General features: G+C 46.1%; 2 protein-coding genes across 2 annotated transcripts; both read left to right on the top strand.

Moving 5' to 3' along the window:
- The first annotated feature begins 2472 nt into the window (after positions 1-2472).
- LOC123449077 (protein ENDOPLASMIC RETICULUM-ARRESTED PEN3) lies at positions 2473-4177 on the top strand. Its single transcript, XM_045126163.1, has one exon. It carries the CDS (start codon positions 2581-2583, stop codon positions 4036-4038), a length of 1458 nt encoding a protein of 485 aa, XP_044982098.1. The 5' UTR covers positions 2473-2580; the 3' UTR covers positions 4039-4177.
- Positions 4178-16156: 11979 nt separating this feature from the next.
- LOC123449078 lies at positions 16157-18286 on the top strand. The gene has a single exon (XM_045126164.1). The coding sequence runs from the start codon at positions 16587-16589 to the stop codon at positions 17907-17909; it is 1323 nt and encodes a 440-aa protein (XP_044982099.1). The 5' UTR covers positions 16157-16586; the 3' UTR covers positions 17910-18286.
- The last annotated feature ends 8120 nt before the right edge of the window (positions 18287-26406 follow it).

A 26406-nucleotide genomic window follows, 5' to 3' on the forward strand; every position in this document is an offset into this window, starting at 1 on the left:
TCCTAATCGATTGTGCATTTGCATTCAAATGCAAATTATAAATAATGCACAAATTTAGGGGGAGCTCTTGCTTTTCACATACTTCTCAGAACATCGATGCTAATCATTGGTTATATCTTTTGTCGAAGATTTGATCTCTATGTTGTCATCAATTACCAAAAAGGGGGAGATTGAAAGCACAATTGCTCCCTAAGGTGGTTTTGATAATTGATAATAACATATGCATCATTGGACTAATGATCTTATCCAAGTATATTTCAGAAAATTTCAAAGATGCCTTGGTTATAGGATTGTGAGGAGAAACCCCTTGATGCAAGGAAGGAATAGGACTGGCTCAAGCTTCAAGCAAGAAGACTCTACATTTTACATTTGTGAGAAATCACTTTGAGTCTATAGGAAATCCAATACTATTAAATGGGGGTGAGGTGTTATGATGAATTGGTTACTCAAGTGCTTAGAGATAGCCACCAAAAATACTCAACTATACTCGCACAAAATATATTTGTCCAAAGCCAAACGAGCAAAATCGGTGCCACCAACAATTTCCACTAGGCCCTACCAATTTTACACTTAGACAGATGCTAAGCAAAACCACCATCTCGGTACCACCAACATTCACTTCGGTGCCACCGACATCAGTGAACAACTCTCTGGTGTCTCAAGTTTCAAAATCGGAATTTCCGAGTTTGGAATCTGTCTCACCGAGATTTGTAATCTGGTCTAGGTCATTGTATCGGTACCACCGAGATTCATGTATCGGTCTCACAGAGAATTCAAAAGTTGCCACATTTAGTGTAACTCGGTACCACCGAGATTCTTTTCGGTGTCATCGAGTTGGGCAATAATGTTGTAACGGTTGGATTTTAGGGGATGCTTATATATACCCCATCAACTACCTCTCAGTCGTAGAGCAAGCACTCATAACACACTTACAATTTCCATATCCATTTTTTTGAGAGAGAGCCACCTACTCATGTGTTGAGATCAAGATATTCCAATCCAACCACTTGAAACTTGATCTCTAGCCTCCCCAAGTTGCTTTTCACAAAATCAATCTCTCCTACCCATGCCAAATCTGTGAGAGAGTGATTGAGTGTTGATGAGACTATCTTTTGAAGCACAAGAGCAATGAGTTCATCGTTCTACCACATCTATTACCTTTTAGGGGATGGTGCCTCCTAGATTGGTTAGGTGTTTCTTGGGAGCCTCCTACTTCGTGTTGTGGAGTTGAACCGAGAAGTTTGTGAGGGCAAGGAGATCGCCTACTTCATGAAGATCTGCCATGAGTGAGGCTAGTCCTTCATGGACGTAAGCCATGGTGGAATAGACAAGGCCGCTTCTTCGTGGACCCCTTGTGGGTGGAGCCCTTCATGGACTCTCGTAGCCGTTACCCTCCGTGGGTTGAAGTCTCCACTAGCGTGGACGTACGATAGCACCACCTATCGGAACCACGCCAAAAATCGCCGTGCCAATCTTTGCGTTTGATCTTCCTACCCTTCCCTCTGCATTACATTTGCATGTATTTACTTTCCGCTGCTATACTCTTAGATGTGCATATGTAGGCTGAACTTGACTTGTTATAATTGCTAAAACCGGCCCACAACTAAAATTGAGAAAAGGCCAAGTTTTTATTTGGTCAAGTAGTCTAATCGCCCCCCTCTCGACATACTCCGGATCCTACATGATGCTAAGAGATGACTCTTTATCATGCATGAGAAGTTATCTGCAGATGAGTTCATCACTTTCGTGGTTACCCTGTGGGCCTTATGGGGAGCTCGGCGCAAAGCAATTTATGAAAATATATACCAGAGCCCAGCATCGATCAATAGCTTCGTGCAGTCATATCTGAATGAACTGAGATACATCAAACCAACTCTAGAACTACCGCAGTCTACAACCTCGGAGAGGCTGGCGCGCTGGATTGCTCCGCCACCACGTCTTGTGAAAATCAATGTGGACACTGTTGTAGGGAGAGGAGGCTCTTACGGAGCTATTGGGGCTGTTTGCGGGGATGGGAGTTTCCTCGGGGCGTCAACATTGGTGTTTCCTACAATCCAGCTACGCTAGGATTACTAGCAATTAGAGAAGCTTTTTTCCTTAGCACATGATTTCTGTGAGAACAAAATTTAGGTGACTTAGGATTGCAAAGTGGTTATAGATCCGGCTGTTTACGAAGTGATTCTACATGAAATCATACATCGTCAATCTCTTTCTAATTCATGTAATACTAGTCACGAGTCTAGGAGCTCGAATTTTGAAGCTCACAAGCTTGCGAGGCATGCTTTATCCCTAGGGGCTGACCGCTATGTTTGGTTAGGTGAGTCCAATGATCTTGATTTTGTCCCTGTAAACATTATCACGATTGAATAAAAAAACCAGAGTTTGTCTAAAATAAATAAATAAATACACGTTAGCGAGAAGGTCCTTTTAAAAGAAAAAATCCCGTGTTATCGAGTACACTAGTATGGAAAAGTCGTCTGCTCGTCGGACAGCGCAGCAGCCGGAGCAAGAGAGGTGGGTTTCTGCCAGACAGACGAGAGCGCATCCAGAAAGAAGAGAGAGTGCTGAGCTGCAGCATCCATGGAGACTAGCGCCGCCGGCGCCGGCCGACTAGGAGGAGGAGGAGGCGGCGGCAAGGGCGGCGAGGCGAAGCAGCTAAACGTGGGGGGCAAACTCTTCGCCCTGGAGGCAAGCTCCCTCTCCCTCTCCCTCGATCTCGACCCCTACCCAACCCCAACTTTCGTGGACCGCGACCCCGCGCTCCTCTCCGCGATCCTCTCCGCCATCCGCGCCCCCTCCTCCCCGCCGGCCTTCCCCGCCCGGGTCCTCCTCGACGAGGCCGTCTTCTACGGCCTCCACGCCCAGCTCCTCGCCGCGCTCTCCCCTCCGCCCCTCCTCGGCTTCTCCGCGTCCCTAGCGTCCACCCTGTCCCCCGCCTCCGAGCCCTTCCCCACCGCCATCGCCGCGCACCACGACGGCTCCCTCTGCCTCGCCCACGGCGCCGGCCAGCTCACCTACTACTCCCCGGCGCTGGACCATCTCACCACCTTCCGAACCCACCTCCACCGCGCCACCTCCCTCAGGCTGCTGCCCTCCAGCCTCGCCGTCGTCGGGTCCAGCTCCTCCCCGGGTCTCCATGTGTACGACCTCCTCGAAGGCTGGCACGTCGCCTCCGTTGAATGGTCGGACCCGACCGACCTACGCGTCCTCAAAGCGAAGGTCATCACCATCGCCGCCCGTCCTCCTGCTGATGCCGCCGACACAAATTCGCCGATCCTCGCTACATTCGAGTGCCCACACCGGGAGAACTGCATCCTGGCGATCGACCCCGTAACTCTGAAGCCCATACAAGAGATTGGCCGGCAAAGTGGGAGTGCGGCCAAGTCATCTTCGCCGGATCGACTAGTGCACCTGCAGGAGCTTGGGCTGGTGTTTGCTTCATCAGTGTCCTCAGGGGCATTTGGCTATTCTGGGTACATGAGGCTGTGGGACATTCGATCTGGGAATGTGGTCTGGGAGACCAGCGAGCCAGGGGGGTCTGGAAGAAGCAGCAGATTTGGAGATCCATTTTCAGATGCAGATGTGGACGTGAAGCAGCTGATGCTCTACAAGGTGTGCTCAAAATCAGGAGATATTGGAGTTGCAGACCTGAGGCGCCTCGATAACGACCCTTGGGTGTACATGTCATCAGGACCAAAGGGGAGTGGAGGGGGTCATGGCAGTGTTCTGCATTGCTACAAGTCCCAGGTGTTTGTCAGCCGGAAGGATGGATTGGAGGTTTGGTCCAGACTGGAAGAACAACGAAATGACACATGCAATTTGCTGGAGCAAACGGGAGCAAAGGAGACACTTGACAGAAAAGGAATTAATGAAAATAGCTTCAGAAGCAGCTATGTGGATACCGAAGAGTACTCTAAGCGTGGAATGATAGAGATGATGGAAGGTGGCGGAGACCGCTTATTTGTGACCAGAGAAGACATGCCAGTTGTGGAAGTGTGGGAGAGTTCCCGGCTAGCTGGTGCTATCTCTCTAGCATAGCAGTTTTTCCTTGCATACAGGATGACGATCATGTTCTCTTTGTCCAGTTGAGACATAAATTCAGTTCTGGGAATATGGCTCTTCTTGTGTTCCATACTTCCAAAATTTGATGTGGTAACATTACCTTTTCTTGCCTCTACAGATGCATTCAGTGTGAGCAAAATGTCTTAGACTGAAGTAACCCTCTCTGGCATAAGCATATTTTTCTAACCCCTTAGCCTTAGCACGGAGAGCTTTTATTTATTTATTTACAATATCATTATCCAATAAGTCCCCAGCACCCTAAATATAGTGCAATGTTGTGATTCAGCATACTATGTGATTGTCCTGACAGGGCATCATCGGTTCAGGCCAACTTATCAGTTACAGTGCCATTTTATCTTTTAAAATGGTAAAAGAACTATATATTGCTGATAGCAAAATTATCTCTGCATCTCTTTCTCTTATAGAGTTTGTAGATCATGACTTCCAAAATTATACATTGTGCGAAATTGTAAGTTCGTAACTCAGAAACTTGATATCAGATTTCAAATATTACTGATTCGCTCTTCCAATGTACCTCGTCCTATCCAAAATGCAAGTATTTTAGGACACTGACACTGCTTCGAGATGGTACTTAGACAACCACTATCTGTAAAAACATGTTGATGGCTTCCATGCTCCGTTGGATGATTTGACAATATCACAGTATCAAGCTAGTAATATAATTTGATGTTTTGGATGCTAGTTACACTCTTTTTATAGATAACTTGGAAATGTTTGACTGCTAAAAATACCAACAGGACTTACATTTTGGATCAGAGATAATACCCGGTCTTTCTTTGCAAAAATCTATTGAGTAGTACCAGTAGTATTTGTCTATTTTGTCAATTATCTGTTCTGTTCTATTCCCTCTGTTCCTCAATAATTGTTGTTGGGGATAAATACAATTATTTAGGTATAGAGGGAGTACAACACTGCCCAAGTGATTTACCTTTCTTTTACGAAGAAGTGATTTACTTTTCCAGTGCAAACCTACAAAACTAAGCTTGGGACGCGATGAAGGCTAATGGTACTAAATTGTAACCAATTTTGGTCCACCTTGTAGTCAAACGATCTATATAATCATTGTATAGAACATGCCCTCCTGTATCTAGTTGGCGAGAATCATGGTTATTAGTTAGAGAGATCACTTAGTTAGGCAATCAAAATCGACAATGTTACTGGCAAACAAATTTCCCACAGAACTCCCATTGAACTGTCTTATCTTTTACGTTTCCATATAGCCAATTGTAGCATTAGGCCTTGTTTGGTACTAGTGTATTTTAGGAAATTTATGGGGATTATCCCGATCAAACCCCTCAATCCCCACACATCCCATAACACCATTTGGTTCTAGTGTATTTAACATGTTTTATCCCCACATTTCTCCTCAAATCCCCAAATTATAGTGCATTTTTCTTAGTACCCAATACACTACCCCTACCTAGTGTATTAGGGATAAATGGGGATTTGAGGGGATTGGGTGAAGGTTGGGGTTTCACCCAATCCCTTGGGGGATTATCCCCACCAATCTCCTACAAAACACCAGTACCAAACAAGGCCTTAGGGAGTATTTTTCACGACACTCTTAGAAGTTAGTTACAGAATGGGCACATTAAAGATCATTTGGAAATATAGCGATGGGAAAACTGGGGATATTCATTGGAACAAAAAAGTACTACCCCCTCCAATCCAAATTAATTGTCACAACTTTAGTACACCTGCGATAATTAATTTGGATCAGAGGGAGTACCTAAACATTTGGTGTTGGTATATTTATCACAAGCTGGATTCAAACTCTGGGATCTTTTCATGCCCGTGTTTAAGGACTTTGTCATTTTCCAAGAACGTGCCTTTGTCAGGGCTTACCCTAGTACTCCCTCCGTTCCATATTAGTACGTGTCTTAGATTTGTCTAAGATATGGATGTGGTAGACACATTTGTGTTACATGATACATCCGTATCTAGACAAATCCAAAACAAGTAATATGGATCGGAGGGAGTACTAATTACTGTGAAAGGAAAACATCAACTAAGCATCATAATAGCTGTCTTCCCTTCCTTCTTAAATCTTAAACTCAGCTTCATCATATCATTGTGTGAGTTGCACCTTTGCTTTTGTTGCCAGAGTAGGCTCTCAAGTTGTGCAAATTCGACACTGACTTGCAATCTTCAGTTGGTCAAGTATGCTCGGTCTACATAGTCTTTTGAATTTCATATTGACTTGCTAGAATTCAAGTATGGGTAATGGTGTTTGTCAGGATGCTTATTTTTGGAATGTTTTATGGTGCAAATGAATTGTTGAACATCACAACTGAAGTACACCGAACCCACAAGGCAGCTTTCGATAACATTTAATGCTGCATTTAATATATTAAACACGGCACCCAAACAGTACTTGCGACAGCATATGTGTACAGTACATTTCTGTTAGAACGTCGGCACAGTTTAGTTGGCAGAGTGGATGTGTCAAGAAAATTTATCATAGCGCTTAGAACGATACTCCCTCCGTTCCCTCCCTTCGAAAATAAGTGTCGTTGTTTTGGTTCAAACTACAAGCTTGTATGCACATGATAGCTTATTAGTTTTTCGTTATTCTTGGATCAGTTTGAGGATCTGTTTCCTGTCCGTTTCAGCGAAATCCCGTTCGATCCCATAATATCTGCTAGTATCGGAGCAAAGGTTGTCGCTAGGCGCTAGCAAACTTTTCTATTCTCTTTTCACATTGTGCAGCGCATGTATATTGGGACGGAAACTTTCAGAACCTGAGTGTATATACATCCTATTCCGTTCCGATCCTAAATATAAGTTTTTTAAGAGATTTCACTAAGAGACTACATATGAAATAAAATGAATGAATCTACATTTAAAGTATGTTTATATACATCTGTATGTAGTCACCTAGTAAAACCTCTAAAAAACCTTATATTTAGGAACGAAGGGAGTATATGCAAAAGAATAGTAATTTAATAAAAAGTCAAAAAACAAAAAATATTTTTAAAATAAACTTGACCTTTCATTGTACTTGTTGTTAGAGTTATAATATAAGTCATGTATCCTTTTGTATTTATCTCGATATATAAGGGGTTTTCTGCATATAGTCCACAACCTGTACATGTATATATACTGGCCTATGGCTTCATGGGAATACAAGTTGCTTTCCTAACATGGTATTAGAGCTAGGTTAATTTTTGCATGCTGCAACTCGTGTGTCCACCCCGACTGCAGCCGGCAGCCTCGATCTCCTCGTCCCGCTCGAGCTCCTCATCCCCGGCTCCCGCTCGAGCTTGTCCCGCTCGAAGCTCCCGGTCCAGCGCGTCCTCCACGCGCCGCCGGATTCGCCCTTCACCGCTCCCGCTCGAGCTCGTCCCGCTCGAAGCTCCCGGTCCAGCGCGTCCTCCACGCGTGCCGGATTCGCCCGTCTCTGCTCCCGGTCGTACCTCCAGGTCGCGCCACACCGCCCCCGTCTCCCGCATCGCCGACTGGATTCGCCCGTATCTCCTCCCGGTGGAGTACGTACTCTCCAGGTCGCGCCACACCGCCCCTGTCTCCCGCATCGCCGACTGGGCATCCCGCTGGATCTCGCGCCGTCCCTTCTGGTCCAGCCGCTGGATCCCGCTGGATCTTTCTGCCGGCCCTTGATCTACTGCTGAATCCCGTCGGTTCCAAAAAAAATGTTCTACACCAGCACGCAACGTTGCAGTCCCTTGCTTCCCGTGACTCCTGACGGCTGTGCTGATAGTTCTTCTGTTGCTCCTGCAAGCTCTACATATGGTGATTGTCGCTCTACACCGACTCCTCTCGCGACTTTCATCGGTGCATGTCGCTCTTCCCCGACACCTCTCGCGACTTTCACCGGTTGTCCTGGTGCCTATGACTCCATGGACTGTTCTTCATCCACGCGTCTTCCCTTGGCGCTTGGTGCTTGTCTGCACACGGCCTCGTCTTCTCCACCAGTCTTTGCCGACGATACTGGACATGCTACACCGCCATATTTAGCGGCTTCCACATGTGGTGGTGGTTGCTTCTCTCCTTGTGCCATTACGCCGCCTACTTCAGCTGTGTACTTCACCGAGGACGAGATTGCGCGACTTCGCGCCCTGCTGCTTGCCTTCGACTCTCCGTTGTCGGGCGTGTCTACATCGACATCTTCAGTTGCGCCCCTGACTGTGCAGGAGATTGGACGATTTCAATGTCTGCTAGCTCCATCTGTTGCTTCTTCATCGACAGGTTCTGTTGGTTCTGCTACGGACTCTTCTGGCATTGTGAGACCACCTTCTACAGACGCAGGTACATCTCCGAGGGTTCTTGATACTGGAGCATCTTTTCATATGACTCCTCATTCATCCACTCTGTCATCCACTCGGCCTCTTGATTCTCCTGTTCATGTTCTTACTGCTGATGGTACTTCTCTCCTGGTTACTGGCCGAGGCACTAGCACTTCATCTTTTCATGTTCCCGATGTTGCTCATGTTCCTCGGCTTACTATGCAGCTCCTTTCTGGTGGCCAGATTGTTGACTCTGATTGTTGGGTCATCCTTGACTTTGACTCATGTTCAGTTCTGGACCGTCACACTGGTGCTCTTCTTGGTGTTGGCCCTCGGCGCCGTGACTCTCAGGGTCTCTGAGAGTTTGACTGGCTTTACCTTCCATCCGCTGCCACCGCAGCCAGTCTCTCCTCCTCTGTTGCCTTGTCTACCAGCTCTTTTCAAGAGTGGCATCATCGTCTGGGTCATTTATGTGGCTCCCGTCTCTCATCCTTAGTTTGACGTGGTCTTCTTGGATCCGTCTCCGGTGGTGTGTCTTTAGACTGTCAGGGTTGCCGGCTTGGTAAACAGGTTCAGTTACCTTATCCTCATAGCGAGACTGTGTCTCAACGTCCCTTTGACCTTGTCCACTCGGATGTTTGGGGTCCAACTCCCTTTTCATCGAAGGGAGGCCATCGCTACTATATTATCTTTATAAATGATTTCTCTCGATACACGTGGATCTATTTTATGTCTTCTCGTAGTGAGGTATTATCTATCTATAAGCGTTTTGCTGCCATGGTTCACACTCAGTTCTCTACGTCTATCCGTGTGTTCCGTGCTGACTCTACTGGAGAGTATATCTCCAAGATGTTGCATGGATTTCTCGCTGAGCAGGGTACACTTGCTCAGTTCTCTTGTCCTGGTGCTCATGCTCAGAATGGTGTAGCTGAGCGCAAGCATCGTCACCTTCTTGAGACGGCTCGTGCAATGATGATTGCTGCCTCTCTCCCGCCTCATTTCTGGGCTGAGGCCGTCTCCACCTCCACCTATCTCATCAATCTACAACCTTCTACTGCTCTACAGGGTGGTGTTCCTTTTGAGCGTCCTTTTGAGCGTCTTTTTGATCGTTCTCTCGACTATTCGATGCTTCGCCTGTTTGGTTATGTTTGCTATGTTCTTCTTGCCCCGCGCGAACGCACCAAACTAACCGCTCAGTCTGTTGAGTGTGTCTTCTTAGGCTACAGTGATGAGCATAAGGGCTATCGGTCGTCGGATGCGTATCTCTCGGGATGTGACTTTTGACGAGTCTCGTCCCTTCTTGCCATGCCCATCTTCCTCGACCTTTTTAGTGGAGGATATCTCTTTCCTCACTTTTCTTGATACACTTCTCACCCCCATCGAGCCTTTGCCTATTCGTTCCGCTTTCTCTGCTTCTCCACCTCTTGTCGATTTGCTACCACCATCTCCCACGTTTTCCTCTCCTGGCATGTCATCGGATTCTGCACCTTCATCTCCGGTGACTTCTACGTCTTCACCTCCCGATTCTACCTTGGCGATCCCCCTTGCATTGTTCCATCTTTTCCTCAGTGTTACACTCATCGTTCACGTCATGTGGATGCCTCTGCGGATGTGTCGTCATCCTCATCTCAGCCTCCCTATGCCTTGTGTTCTCGCCCTCGTCCTCCTGTTGATCGCCTTGGATTTCCCACCATTGGTGCTACTGTTCTTGAGCCGACTTCTTATCGCGAGGCTGTTGTTCATCCTAAATGACAGTTTGTGATGACAGAGGAGATTGGTGCTCTTGAACGCACTGGTACATGGGATCTTGTTTCCCTTCCTCCCGGAGTCCGTCCCATCACTTGTAAGTGGATTTACAAGGTTAAGACTCGCTCCGATGGTTCTCTTGAGCGTCACAAAGCTCGTCGTGTGGCTCGTGGTTTTCAGCAGGAGCATGGTCGTGATTATGACGAGACTTTTGCTCCTGTGGCCCATATGACCACTGTTCGTACACTTCTTGTCGTGGCCTCTGCACGCCACTGGTCTATATCTCAGCTTGATGTTAAGAATGCCTTTCTTAATGGTGAGCTGCGTGAGGAGGTGTACATGCAGCCACCCCGTGGGTATTCTGTTCCTGATGGCATGGTATGTCGTCTTCGTCGCTCTCTCTATGGCCTTAAGCAAGCCCCTCGTGCCTGGTTTGAGCGTTTTGCCTCTGTGGTAACTGCCGCTGGTTTTTTAGCGAGTGCTCATGATCCAGCATTGTTTATTCACCTTTCTCCTCGTGGTCGGACTCTTCTTCTTCTCTATGTTGATGACATGATCATCACTGGGGATGACCCCGAGTATATTGCCTTTGTAAAGGCCCGTCTTAGTGAGCAGTTTCTTATGTCTGATCTTGGACCTCTTCGCTACTTTCTTGGGATTGAAGTCTATTCTACCTCTGATGGCTTTTTTATATCCCAGGAAAAGTATATCCAGGATCTTCTTGCTCGTGCTGCTCTTACTGACGAGCGCATTGTTGAGACTCCTATGGAGCTCAATGTTCACCTCCGTGCTACTGATGGTGATCCTCTGCCTAACCCGACGCGTTATCGTCATCTTGTTGGCAGTCTTGTCTATCTAGCTGTCACTCGTCCGGATATCTCTTATCTGGTTCATATTCTGAGTCAGTTCGTCTCCGCTCCCACCTCGGTTCACTATAGTCATCTCCTTCGTGTTCTCCGATATCTTCGGGGCACGATCTCTCACCATCTATTCTTTCCTCGCTCCAGTCCTTTACAGCTTCAGGCCTATTCGGATGCTACATGGGCTAGTGATCCTTCAGATCGCCGTTCACTTTCTGCTTACTATGTTTTTCTTAGTGGTTCTCTCATTGCTTGGAAGACGAAGAAACCGATTGCAGTTTCCCGTTCGAGTGCAGAGGCTGAGTTGCCTGCGATGGCTCTTTTGACGGCAGAGGTGACTTGGTTACGGTGGTTACTTCAGGATTTTGGTGTTTCTATCACTACACCGACCCTGCTCTTATCTGACAGTACAGTGCTATTAGCATTGCGCGCGATCCTGTGAAGCATGAGCTCACCAAGCATATTGGTATTGATGCTTTCTATGTGCGCGCTGGTGTGCAGGATCAGGTCATTGCTCTTCAGTATGTGCCTTCCGAGTTACAGTTGGCGGATTTCCTGACGAAGGCCTAGACTAGAGCACAACATGACTTTTATCTCTCCAAACTCATTGTTGTTCATCCACCATGAGTTTGAGGGGGGGGGGTGTTAGAGTTATAATATAAGTCATGTACCCTTTTGTATTTATCCCGATATATAAGGGGTTTTCTGCATATAGTCCACAACCTGTACATATATATATACTGGCCTATGGCCTCATGGGAATACAAGTTGCTTTCCTAACACTTGTGAGAAAATTTCCACAAAAGAAAATTACACTTCGACTTCTTTTAAAAAAGACAAATTTTCGATTTAAACGATGTGAATAGTGAACTATAATAACAAATAATTTTTGTCTTTTTATCCAAAAGTCAATGTTGGTTTTTTTTCTAAAAATTTATATACTAGTGCAAAAGAAAATCAAGTTTAATCTAAAAATACTTTGAAACTAATTATTTTTTTAATTAAAATCCTCATATAGGTTGCATATCCAACGAGGACCGAAGTTTATCCCCCATATATATTGTTGCTTGCGTTGGAGAGACAAACTCCAATACGGACGCTAAATATATTTTTCTTAAACAGAGGCAAAAGATTTGCCTCATCGCATTAGTTAAAAAGAGGAGAGTACGAATTGTCGGTTACATGGCCATACAAGCCAAATAGAAGATACAAATTGATTACTCTCCTGGGAATCCTGTTCAAGAATTTAACCAGTTAACTTGTCGATTAATCTCTACTCGCAGGATCACCGAGTAACCGATTAGCTGATAAATTATCCGATTAATGGATTAAATGGCCGATTAACTTGCCGATTAGCCCATTAATCCTCTACTCACCAGCCAACTGAGATATCCTCAACAATGGAGCCTCGGATAATGTTTCCGAGATACTTAGCTCCAACTCCTATCCATAATTGTGCCTCTGCCTTAATGGATGTAACAACGTGGGTAGGCGAAGATGCCTTGTTTTGAAATACCCTAGCATTCCTCTCATTCCAAATTGCCCAGGAGATAACATATTCAGAGATTTTAAAGCCTTTTTGTGTGTGCCGTTGATGAGTCCATCAGCATCCCAACACTTCTCAACAGACGGAAGGTCTGCCCATGCATTGGTCTGTGATTAAATTCCCAGCCAATCATTGATCGAGTTCCAAATCCTGACGGTGTAGCAGCATTTAAAAAAGAGGTGGGTAGCAGATTTCGGTTCTCTTTTGCAAAGCTCACAAAGGTCATAATTTGGCCAGCCCTTACGGGCTAATCTATCCGTCGTCCACACTCTATCTTGAAGGATAAGCCATGAGAAGAGTTTAATTTTAGTCGGCGTCCAAACCTACGAGACAATCCTTATTATTTTTCTTTTCCTAAGCGCCTACCCTCTGGAGATGCCTTGATAGTCCTTGATATATATTGGATGTTCGTCAGGTCATTTTTGATTTTCACCACATGAAAAGTTAATATACAGTGGCATGCTAATGTTTGCTTCAGTGCTAATCTTTGTTGTTCATCTACAACTCCCAATTTGTATACTTACCTCCTGCACATAGCACATTATATTAGCTGGAAGTTCTTCTGTGTTTCGACTGTCCTTGGCAATGGGCAGCCCGACCCGACCTGGCCCAAAAATACCTGGCCGGCCGGGCCTAATCGTCCCATCTTGTTGGGCTTGGGCCTGGAAAATGAGCCCAACGGTCGGGCCGGTCTTGAACTGTGAAAAACATGATTTCAACTGCAGTCGGGCCAGGCATATCAGGTCGTGACGGGCTTTTTCGGGCTCGGGCCTAATTTATTAGGCCTGACGGTCGGGTCGGGCTGGTCTCGGGCCTGGATTTTCAGCATCGGGCTTTTTTTTTGGCCCGGCTCAAACCCGACCCAGCCCGACATATGCCCAGGTATAGTTTTGACGTAGACCTTAGTAGTTGTGCAGGATTGAAATATAGTGTTTCGAACTGTCAATAGGTTTGTGTGGTTGGTGTAACACACCACCCTCGAATCATAAATTATCTGATGGTCTGACAAGGTTTCTGAAAGAAAATGTAAGGTTAACTGGGATCTCATCTGCAAACCCAAGGACAAGGGCGGGTCAGGTGTGCTTAATCTGGATAAGTTTGCTAATGCATTGCGGCTTCTATGGTTACGGTTCGAGTGGAAAGACAAGACCAAGCTCTGGATCGGCATGGGAACACCATGTACGGAGGATGACTGCCAGTTCTTTGTGGCTGCCACTACAATCACAGTTGAAAATGGACGGATTGCGCGATTTTGAAACTCGTCGTGGCTTAATGGCTTACACCCCCGCAACATCGCGTTGGGATTCTCTGATCTTTCGTGCAAGAACTCCTCAGTCCAACAAGCCATGACCAACAACCACTAGATCAGGAACATTGACGGCACCAAGGGTCTCTCCCTCACGCATATCTAGCAGTTTGCTTACCTATGGGACAAATTATCAACGATGGTCCTTGTTGATGATGTGGAAGACTTGATTATTTGAAAGTTCACTAAGGATGGGATGTATTCAGCTTCCTCGGCCTATAAGGCTCAATTTAAAGGCCCCATCTCCTCTAATCTTGTTCAGTTAGTGTGGAAAGTGTGGGCTCCCCGAGGTGCAAAATTTTTGTTTGGCCCGTTCTTCAAAATAGGATTTGGACTTCCAACCACTTGATCCGACGTGGCTGGCCCAACTGCGGCATGTGCCCTCTTTGCAAGCAAGCTCACGAGTCCATGGCTCACCTTCTTTTTCAATGCCGCTCCACTTTGCACATTTGGAACGACATTCTTACGTGGCTTGGAATGGATCACATCTCTACTGCTCCATGGTCGATGAGGGCTTCCGTGAAAGGATGGTGGAACGCAGGGACGAAGCCAACATGCAAGCATGGGGGGGGGGGCAAGTCTGTACATGAAGGGGGCAAAGTTCATATGAAATGAAAATTTTCGGCTACAACAATCACTATTATAGTAGAAAAATCAATTTGTTAGCCCCCCTAGAATCGTCCTTGGTGGAACGGTAACCTACAGATTCGTCTCCGCTCTTCCAAAGCCCTTGCCTCCTTGATGATGCTCATCTCCTGAGAAGTTTGGTCCAGGAAAAACACTTGTCTCTTTCGCAACATGGCGGTTCCTTTGATGGTCATCATTAACAAGATCAAGCAAAAAGTGTTGCTTCGGACTTTAACGGGTGCCAAGCACTTTGTTGTAATGCCACGAGAGTAGTTTTTCTTTTACCGCTTGTGACTTTTTGTCTAAAACCTTCTAGATGACAAGTCTTTTGTCTCGTTTCAAAAAATAAATAAATTATTTGATGGTATATATATGCATATGCGTTGTTGTGGGCCTGTGTGTGTGTGGAGTGTGCTTAATTCCGTCATGCACTTTGATCTTTATCATCTTGGTGGATGCCTGGAGCTGGAATTGAACAATTGTTCATTTATCAAGTTCCTGCGTTTCTCAAGATGATAAACAAAATCCTTGGATTCTTGGTTTTCCTGCTAACTTTTGTGTCGATCCGGTCGTGGGATCACACTCGATTGGTCTCCTTGGACTGTTGCATGCATGTGCTCAAGTGTTCTTTCCTCTTGTTCAACAAAAATCTCATCCAGTTATAGAGTACTATAATACGTATACGTACATGTTAACGGTACTTCGTAGCCCCCACCAGGACACCGTGATGACGCCGAATCTCAAGACCTCCGGTCTGTCTGACCGACTGCCTGTCTTTGTGCCCGGCATCATTCGTTTCTTGTGTTAGACGCAGGTGTTGAGGTGTTCGCATTGCTTTGCAGGTTGCATCGTCTCGGATTCCATACACTCGAGCACGCTGAACCTGGAAGCAGATGATTATGCGACCCTGGACGTGGCTTCCCATCTGCTCTGGCCGCGTTTGAGGCCTCTGGAGCACACACATGGAGCCGCCATTATGCCACGAGGAGCGTGGCAACCGGCAGTAACGTACGTACATCTTATCTCCCCGGCCTAAAATCCAGCTGGTTGTGTCGTTCGTGCAGAGCCTCGTTCGGTGATGGAGGGGACATGGAGCCGCGGCGGGGCAGAGGGGTCTGCACCGCACCGCACGGCCAGGTTCTGGCGCTGCACGTTTCGCCGTTTGTTCCGGAGCGAGGCAGGAGGAACAGGCCGTATCTTGTCCCGTCCTCTGTACTCCGTCTCTGTACCGTCTGTTGCCCCGTCTGCTTTGTTTGGGGTTTAGCTCCAGCGCGGCATGCAGTCGGCAGGGGCTGGACCGCGACGAGCGAGCCCGTTGCCGTTGGGTAGTGTATTGAGTATTTTTCTAAGCTCGGCTCCTGTAGACGAGCAATAATAATAACAGTGGAGCGAGAAGAGGAGACGTGGATCCTGCGCGATGATGCATTATGGAGATGGAGAGAGAGGAGACACCGGGACAGGAGCCCAGATCAGGCCTATGAACAATGATAGCTCCCCCGGAACGAACCTACACTGCACATTTTTTTGAAAGAAACCTACACTGCACATCTCCGGTCGAGTCCAGTGCACCGACGCGCCTGATCTGATCTGATCTGATCGGGCTCGAGCTGATCTTCGACCGGTAGCACGTCCGCTTCGCCCATCCTCTCCCTGCGATTCCTGCATCGCTATCTCCCATCTCTCCGCTGTAATGACGCATGAGCCTGGCCCATGGCTGCTATGCTGGGAAGAGAAGAGTACAGTGGGCAAGCACCATCACTAATTCACTAGTACCAGCTCGGTGCAATGCAGCACCTGTACACTTTACGTGATGCATAATTGCGCAGCTTAGCCGCGGTGCATCTGCAATTCTGCATCCTAGGTAATCAACTGATTCGTCCGCGCGCGTACCCGCACAGACACCCTGTTGCTGTCCCCGGATCCATCGCCTTTCTCCTTCCTCCCGTCCTTTGCCAACACAGCCACGCACACGGCACACACACAGCGCCCACGTTACCTTCTCTTTTAAGCCCCCACGCTTTTCCCTACCCTTTCCACCCCCGTCCTCGCCTCCTTGTCCTGCCCCCGGCTCTCCTTCTCCCGCTAACCCATCCGAGCATCGCCTTCTCCTTGGCGTTCCGCGATCATGGTCTGACCCGTCGCGCCTTGGAGCCTGAGCTGCCGGCGGTCGGGGGATGGCGGGCGGTGCTAGGTGCAGCGCGCTGCTGCGCGGGTTCCTGTCGCTCTTCTTTGTCATGTTCCTCCACATTGGCCACGCCGGCTGCTGCTTCTCCCCAGGCCCTGCCTCGCAGCAGCACGAGGAGGACGACGCCGGCGCTGCCAGCAGCGGCAGCAGCAGCAAGAGGAGGAAGATATCGCCGCTCGCCTTCTCCCCGGCCGTGTCGTCCTCCACCGGTGTTGAAGAGAGGGCCGGGGCCAGGCGCAGGGGCAGGCACGTCTCGTCTCTCGCCACCAGCCTCCGGTGCTACATACACCGCATCTTCTCTTCCGCCGGGCCCAGGAATGCTGTTCCGGGCGGAGAGGAGGAGGAGGAGGCCGTCACGACCACCGTGTCGTCGTCGCCGCTCGCTCAGTCCGTGACGCGGCGTCAGACGTCGGTGCTGCTGTCCACGCCGTCTTCACCGTGCGCGTCGCCGTTCCTGTCCCCGATGTCGCCGCAGTCGCTCAGCGTCACCCCGCTCGTGCCCTGCTCGCCGCTGGCGACCAGGCAGCTGTCCAGGTCGTTCGCCGCCCGCGGGGACCTGTTCCCTTGCAAGGTGTGCGGCGAGGTGCTGAGCAAGCCGCAGCAGCTGGAGCTCCACCAGGCGATGAAGCACTCCCTGTCGGAGCTCACCCACCTCGACTCCAGCATGAACATCATCCGCATGATCTTCCTCGCCGGATGGGGGCTGCCCGCGTCAGGCGCCGGCGCCGGCGCAGGCGACCCCCCGGCCGTCGGGCGCATCCTCAGGATCCACCACAACCCGCGCGCGCTCTCTCGGTTCGAGGAGTACCGGGACCTGGTCCGCGCCCGCGCCGCCCGCCGCTGCGCGGGCGCCAGCGGCGCGGTGGTGGAGGAGCGGTGCATCGCGGACGGCAACGAGCGGCTGCGGTTCCACTGCGCCACCATGCTCTGCTCCCTGGGCGCTGGCGTGTGCGGGAGCCCCTACTGCTGCACCTGCACCATCCTCCGCCACGGGTTCGCCGGGAAGCAGGCGGACGTGGACGGCATCGCCACGTACTCCTCCGGGTGGGCCGCGCACGCGTCGCTGCCGGAGGAGGTGGAGCGCGAGTTCGCGTTCCTGCAGGTGCGCCGTGCCATGCTGGTGTGCCGCGTCGTGGCGGGACGCGTCGTTCGCGGCGGCGACGGCGACGGCGATGGCGACAAGGTGGCCTACGATTCCATGGTGCCCGTGCCGCCGGGCGGCGGCGGACGAGGGGGGGAGGACGACGGCGAGCTGCTGGTGTTCAACCCCCGGGCCGTGCTCCCGTGCTTCGTCATCATGTACGGCGGCTAGCCGTACGTGGCATGTGCATGGAGCACTAGTGTGTATAGCCGTTTCCCGCTTTTGCTTGTCCCGTCATCTTCTTTTTCGTTAGGTTAGTGGGTGTGTGCCAGTTTGTCCGTCACTCGATCACTGCCGGCGATCGTCAACAGGGGGGGCGACCTCAAGTTTTGGCTGCATGGCATGGCAGTGGCACTGCACATTGGCTGCCCCCCGTTCTGTTGCTGGATCCGATCGACCACTTGGTACACCATGACGTCGAGACGAGTCGAGCCCTGCCATATGCCCATACCCGATAAGTTATGTAGCGTGTGATGTCTTCGATGGCTAAATTTCGTGTTTTGATCTTTTTCTTAAGTAAATCAAGATCTAACCCTGGTTTATAAAAATTTCGGAATCGGACACTTTTTCTATCGTCGGGCCACATGATGATAGGGCATAATAACCTATCGTCAAAGTATCTGGTGGTAGGGTTGCACACCCTACCGCAATCTTTTTTAAGTTTTCGTGTACGCATCCTATCATGAGGGACCTTGACGGTAGGGTTGCGTATGCTACCGTCAGCATCTGTGACGGTAGGATGCACTGTACTGACATGGTCCCTATTCCTACCGCCACAAACCTTGACGATAGGTTATTATACCCTATCGTCATGGGATTTGACGGTAAAAAAAGGGACATATCATGATTTTTTAAACAAGGGCCAAATCTCGATTTACTTCATTAAAAATGTCAAAACACGAAAATTTGCGATCTTCGGTCATGTGCAGTGGACTGGTGGTATTGGTACGTGTGTTTTCCTTTGTAACTTGGTTCTTTGGCTAATGTCTCCTCCCTCGCGACAGGGGCGGACCTATATTGAAGTCACTCAAAATTTAAAACTGCAGCAATATTTGTTTGTGGTTTTTGAAAAATATGCTTAAATTCGTTGACTTTTTAATGAAAATGCCCCCATTCAAATAGTTTGCCACCACTCAAAATACTCTCTAGGTCTGCCACTGCCTCGCGATCGATTGCCATGCCCTTTAAACAACGAAGTTTTCTAAGAAAAATATATGAATCTTATTATTTAATATGAAATAAAATAATGTAAACAATGACAAAATTTGCACATGATTTATGTGAAAATTGCACCTTTTATAGTGTGCAAGAATAAGCATATAATACTGAAATTTAGCGGAAAAGAAGTTTTCTAATAAGTAATGAATAACTAATATTGGTATTACCATTTAAGAAGATAAAAAATAAAAAAATAATGAAAATATTTGCACAAAATTTACGCATAAGTCATGCTTTTTGTAATATGAAAGAATAAACATATATTAGTGGAATGACATTCGTAGTAATCTTAAAAGGAAAGGAAATGAAATAACATAAAAACTAAAACAAATCAAAATAATGAAGGTTTTTGGGGAAGAATGAATTAGTGGCATTGGTATTATCCTTTAAGAAAAAAAATGACAAATTTCACACACAATTTACACATAAATTGCATTTTTATGATATGGATGGAATAAACATCCAATAGTAGAACTATATTGCTATTACTCTTAAATAAATAAAATAAAAAATAAGTCAAAACAATGAAGTTTTCTGTGGGAGATTGAAACCATTTAAGAAGAAAATAAAAATAAAAATGCATAGAACTTTGCACTGAAATTACACCTTTCGTAATATGCAAAGAATAAGTATATTTGTGCAATATTCACAATCTGTAATTTAAGACATGTTGTATAGTATTTGTGTGTACACTCACACACAAAACAAAAAATAACATTTCCTAAGAAAAAATGACGCACTCCATTAGTATTATCCTTAAGGAGAAAAAATTAAAATGAAAAGGATAAATTTGCATAAAACTTACACATTGATACATCCCAAACGCATCTATAATTTTTATTGTTAAATTATGTTATATTATCAACTTTTGTATGATTTCTATTTAATTTTATATTATTTTGCTGGACTAACCTATTAATTTAGAGCTTAGTGTAAGTTCCTATTTTTTGCATGTTTTTGGTTTGAGTGAAAATCTATACCTATAGAAGTCCAAACACAATGAAAAAATTTGATTTTTTTTATGAACATAAGAGACACTAGAAGCTTTGGGGGAAGGATGAGAAGACCCACAGGGGGCCACAAGTGAGTAGGGTGCACCTGGGTGGCTTTTGCCCCGAGCCTTCGTTTGCCCTAATATTTGGGCTATAATTACCCATATATTTTGAAACCCTCAAAGCGAGACCCAAATGGATTTTGTCGCCGCCGCAAGCCTATGTTCCAACGTGATCCCATCGAGAGCCCTATTTTGGCACTCTGCCGGAAGAGGGAATCATTGGGGAGGCCATCTTCATCAACCTTGCTACCTCTGTGATGATGTATGACTAGTTATTTCATGAACTATGGGTCCATAGTACTCTCTCTCTCTCTCTCTAATACGATGATCTCTTCGGTGATCTATTTGATGTAATTCGTGTGGCATGTTCATTGGGATCTCTCTCTCTCTCTCCCTAATACAATGATCTCTACGGTGATCTATTTGATGTAATTCGTGTGGCATGTTCATTGGGATCCAATGAATTGTGGATGTATGATCACATTATTCATTGATTTATATTGATTCTCTTGATGTTTCTCTCTTGTGTAATTTTATAGCTATGTGTGCTTTTCGATTTATGAGTTTTCTTTTGCCAAGATAGATGAGTAGATCTTCAAAGGAAGTAGTGCATAGTGGTGGGTTTAATCTTGCGGTGATCTTATCGAGTGACACAAAAGGGCGAAGGGACGTATTGTATGGTATTGTATTGTTGCCACTAAGGCTAAAATGACGGGGTTTGGTCATATTGATTGAACTACTCCTGTCTACATCATGTCATCTTTCTTTTTTGCATTACTCTGTTTATTATGAACTTAATACTTTGAGATGGATTTTGGATAGCGGTCTTGGGGTGGAGTAATGGTTGGATATATGACCTAGAGGTAATGATATTGTATTATTATATTTCCATATTCATAATTAAGATTTTATGCCTATGCTATAGTTTTTATGATCCTAGAATGTGCGATTCAATGGGAAATTCATATGCATGTGTGGAATGATAAACGGTAAAATAAGACTCCTAGTATCACCTCTAAGACTAACTCAAGTGTTGTTGGTGATTATATTTCCCCTACATTAGGATATCATTAAGTGTAACGATAGTCCTAACACAACTTCGAGAGTATGACGTTGGAAGAACGATCGTATTGGATCAACCCAAACTTGTTTGTATACCAACGACAAGTCAATTTGTTATAACATGGAGTGTTAACGTGTGATTTAGTTCCTTAGACAATGAGAGTATCATAGTCACTTATTATCGTACGATGAACTTTGGGGTTACTCAAACATCATGTGTAACCCGGTGATCATAACGATAACTTACATGTTCGTCGGAAAGTTTGACAAGGGACTAGATAGCTCAAGAGTGAGATTTGCTCCTCCGATGATGGAGAGAACTTATTAGAGCCCTCTTGGTGTGATGTCATCTATTATCGTTTGGCCAGACACACGTGAGTAAGTCAATGGGATGCCAGAACATTTCAACGAGAAAGATGAAAAAAATCGGTAAAGAGGAGACCTGTATTGTGAGCATGTGTATGACTCAAGAGGATACCGATATATATCACCTCTCATTTTGTAAAGCATTGCAAAGCAAAGGGAATAACACATGATAAGCAAAGGTTCACTTGAATGTCATTCATGTACTCATAGGGATTGATATGGACGTCCACGTTTCTGTTATCGATCATTGAACGAAAGGGGGTTTGTTCATGTCTATGTTTTAACGAACCTCCATGGTCACAAGCTTAAGATAATTGGTGTGTTGAGTGTTAGTAGGACATGAGTAATAGTTTCATTAACATTCAAAATAGTTTCGAGAGGAACCGAAGGCATTTCGGGGTCACCCGAATTATATATGGATGGAAATAGTTTCGCGTGATGCTAAATTAATATTAAAAGGATCAAAATATGATTAAGAGGCTTTTATATTTTCTTTAAATATCAACGAACCTAAAAAGACCAAGTGATGGAAAGCATATTGGTCCACCTGGGCCTAATAGGAGGTGGCACACCCTTCCCACTTGGGAAAGGAAGGGGGGGGCAAATTGGAGGAGGTTCTGGCACTTTTTATATACACAAGTTTTGAAGCCTCCTCTAGTTCTCTAATTCTAGTTCTAATTGAGATAAATAGAGCTATAACTAGATCATGTATCCTCATAATTAGAAGCATAGTGTGCTTCTAATCTCATCCCTCTAATTCTATGGTGAAGCGCTCCCGGCTCATGAAGATTGTACTCTTGCAAACTGTGGTGAGGTCGTGCTTTTCGTCTTCCATTCGAGGGGCCGTTCATCAACGGTATGAGGGACTTGAATTATGATTTAGACAAACTCGTCTTCTTCCGCTGCAACTCGGAGTCGGTAACGATCTGGTCCAAACAATTATTACATTTTCATAGTGTTATCGGTTGATCATAGGGATTTTTTTTGTTTTCTACTATATTTCTCAATAGTGGTATCAGAGCGATTCTTGAGTAGATGCAGGTTTCGATCTAGATCACATGTGGATGTGAGGGTTTGATGTTCTTGCTATGCTTCCTCTCTTGGTTTTGTCACGGCGGATGTCCTCGTAAAAGGACTTAGTGATGAGGCCATCGTTGCTGTGTGGCGACTCGAAGAGGTTGATCGGGAACGAGAGACAGATTTACCCAGGTTTGGCCTCTTCGATGGAGATAAAAGCCTACGTTCTTATTTGGTGTCTATATTGATGGAGATCTCGATTACAAGGATGCAGAATAGGAAACCTAGATCTCGAGAGTTTCTTGCTTGATCTTTCTGGCTCCAGGGCTCCCCTTTATATATAGGTAGAGGCCTTCAAATTACAATAGAGTCCGGTTCGATAAACGCCCATAACCTACTACAATTCTACTTTATCTTATTTCCCAAGTTAGGAAAGCTTCTCACGTCTTCCGCTTTGTGGACCTTAAATCGCTATCTTCTGGTGCTGTTCGCGTGGCGGCTCGCTTGGTAAGTCTCCTAGCTAGACCTCCTATCTTCTCCGCGGCCCATCAAACACATGCTCCTTAAGCTGCCCATGGTCTAACCCGGCCCAAACGGTAGGTTATATCGCGGGGTCACATCCCCGACATTAGGCCCCAGGTTGATTTAAACTTGTTCATGGCAATCTTCTTTACTTCCATCAGACGACTTAGACTTTGCCTTGTATTTGTGTCTTCTCATTTTTTTTCAAACGGCCGCGCACACCACCATCAGACTTCGTGATTTTTTCTTGTGTCATCCTCCTATGACATCACTTGCAGGAAGTTAATGCACATGTGGTGACATCACAACTGATCTGTGCATGCGTCTTTGTCCCGAAAATCAAGGCGTCTTTTTCTTTGAAATTTCACTACGGCTTCTCTGTTCCCGTGCCTAGCAGTTATCACTTCGTGCACTTTTTATAAATATGGCTTGAGGCCCCCTCCTTTCACTTTTACCCTTTCTTCTCCTCCTTTTCTTCTTCCTCCCGCCCGAAACCGAGTTGCACTATTGCCGCTGCTCATATGCTTGCTTTGACCATCTCGTGCCCGCCACAACGTTATATCTTTCTTCGAGACCTCTCTAGCTCTTGTTGCGCCTCCAACAACATGTGATGTATGATATATTTATTCCTTTTTACAACTTGGCTTGATTTCTTTGAAGTTCGTCGGGGAAACCAAGACCTTTCGCCTGTTCATCGCCATTGTCGCGTCCCATACGCTTTCTATCCTCTTCTCATCACAAGAACGAGAACAATGTAGCTATGGTTTCATGATAACATAACATGCCCAAATTCCTTTAGGAACTCGCAACCGAGATCACCGTCGCTTTCATTTTTAGGCTTTATCAACTGATTTCTTTTCCGGCCTTTTCTAGATCCAAAATTATAGCCAAGTTGGTAGAAAACTATTTGTTCTCGACTTTAATAAGAAATCAGAAACCTCCCATGCGGTGTAAGGTGCCTTCATAGTTCCCGATTTGTCTTTATGATTTTAATCCGCCATATGTAGACATTTTTACTATCTTACCCTTGATTATCACATGGGTGTTCATGTAACCACTTCGTTGGTGTTCACGTGTATCAATATGTCAAAAACTTTCATCTCTAACTGGGTGTCTTCACAAGTTTCGAAGGAGATACTCCATGATTATGTGGATCAAGGTTTGTTGCCATCCGAAGAGGCAATTGGCTGGCGGGCTCCTCAGGGAAAAGCACACCCAAATCCTAACGAAGGGAAGTTGTAGTTTTCATAGATCATCTTTTAAGTGGCTTCTCTCCTCCCGGGTCCCGATTCCATACCAAACCTGTGCTAATTTCAAGTTTTGTGTGAGCTGTATTTGCAAATAGAACCCACCGTTCCACTTTTCCTGGAATTCTTCTATTTGAACTGCCAGACTGAGTGCACAAATGGTCCTAGCCAAGAGCTAGGTGGAATTTCACTTCAGAGACGCAGGGATGGCGGCTTTCCTTCTCCTACTCTGCCAAGTCACCCCAAAGGGTGGGCTAAAACTTGGTTTTACTATCGGAACACTGCCTGACAAACGAGAATCCCCTACCAGGTTATAGATCAGACCATCTTCCAATGGATTTGAACTTCCTGGCTAGGCTTCTCAAGGAGAGCGTGATAAGTTTGCCTTTCTATTCCCCAAATTGGCGGCTCTACAGTCTTGGGGTTTAATCTGGGTAGACTTGACCCGATGTTGGGCATCTTGGATGATCCTCCCATTGAGTCGTCGAAATGATCTGATGTGAAATTTTTCCGGTCGTGAAGATGATCCTCAGCGATATAGTAAGATGATTCTGGCAGAAAGTGATGTAAATCAAATCATAAAAAAACTGCTGGGGGAACCTCAAGAAATTTGTGACGGAATTGGCTCGAAGCCTTTCAATTCCCTTAACCCGGCTCCTCCAGTAAGAAACTATCCAGCCCTTTTTTGATCATCTTTGTAAAAACTCTCCAAACTTCAAGTATTTTGTTATATTACTCAAATCCAACAAACCTTGCAGGCGTATTCTTTGTTCTGGAGGAAGAAAAGGAAAGTCCCAGCTAGCAAACCTGAAGCCGCCCGCACGAAGAAAAAGAACAAAACAATTGTTGCCACTTCTGTCATTTAGGGGCGATTCTCCATCAACTGGTGCACCTATGGAGGTAAAATTTGATTTCCTTAGTCGTTTCTTTATTGAATTTTCTAATATTCTTGCCGTCAGGGTGATGCTACTATGAGATGGGCCGACAATGATGAGGTAATGTCTACTTCCTCCGGCTCGGAATCCTTGTCTTCAAGGAAAATAAGGCGATCCATTCAGAAAGTAAGTTTTTATCACCCACATGCTTATTTGGATCCTGATTTTATTTTGAAGATGACCCAACATGTCTCAAAGCGCCAGACTCGAAGTGGCTCTGGTACTCTTGTAACCGGTTTACCCAACAAGTCAGCTTCTTATAATCTACAAGATGAGGTGCCTCATAGCCCGACCCTGTCTTATCCTCAGGCTGGTCTTTTCAAACAACCTCTCAATCCCGCTGATTCAACTTACCAGGAATCACCCTTCATCCGGCGACTCATCTGCCATGAAGTTGCCACCTTTTGTTATCAACCAGGGGTGAGTTTTTCCTTCTTTGTATCATATGTTTGCTTGCTAATACTTTGAGCTTTACCCTATCCTTTTGTCTTGTAGGGCCAGGGCCAAGAAGAGGAACCTTGGCGGTTCATTTAATAATCCTTAAGTTTTTTAGGCAGAATATCCAGACACAACGGCTTCCGAAGCTACTGGGCGTGTTGAATATCATCAAGAAATCCAAAGCGATTTACCTCAGCCTGAAACAGAAAAGTTGTTGCTTCGCCTATAGATGTTGAAACTGACCTGGCAACTGGTACTGATCCGCCCATTCCCGAGAAACCTTTTAAAGATGTTTCTTGTTACAAGAACGCTGAAGTGGCCATCATTGGGTCGAGTTATACTGCATTTGGACCCTCTGATGTGTTGACAAAGCTTGCCACAAAGGAGGAAGTTGTCCAGTGTGGCAAAGGAAAAGCTAAACTGGAGCTTTTGAATTATGATACTTCAAGTATTGAGGAATTATATGCTGGTTATCTTGAGCGTATTTCTACAAGCCAACAAGTGGAAAATGGCCTTGTGAATATGATGAAGCTAAATATGAGGTATGCTCCACCTTGCTATGTACTCTGTACCCCATATATCCTTGTGTAGCCCCCAAGGGCCGACTCATCTTCTTGAGATGAGTCGGATCTTGATGATTTTATTGAAGAATTTGACCTGTAGCCCCCAAGGGCCGACTCATCGTCTTGAGATGAGTCGGGCCTTAATATTTTGTAGAAGAATTCGACATGTATCCCCCAAGGGCAGAGTCATCTTCTTGAGATGAGTCGGGTCTGTTGGGTAACGTAGCACAAATTCAAAAAAAATTC

This window comes from Hordeum vulgare, chromosome 4H (genome assembly GCF_904849725.1).
Source record: "Hordeum vulgare subsp. vulgare chromosome 4H, MorexV3_pseudomolecules_assembly, whole genome shotgun sequence".
NCBI lineage: Eukaryota > Viridiplantae > Streptophyta > Magnoliopsida > Poales > Poaceae > Hordeum > Hordeum vulgare.

Excerpts from the sequence above, each read along its gene's own strand:
- LOC123449078 (XM_045126164.1), top strand. The coding sequence starts at position 16,587 with ATGGCGGGCGGTGCTAGGTGCAGCGCGCTGCTGCGCGGGTTCCTGTCG.
- LOC123449077 (XM_045126163.1), top strand. The coding sequence starts at position 2,581 with ATGGAGACTAGCGCCGCCGGCGCCGGCCGACTAGGAGGAGGAGGAGGC.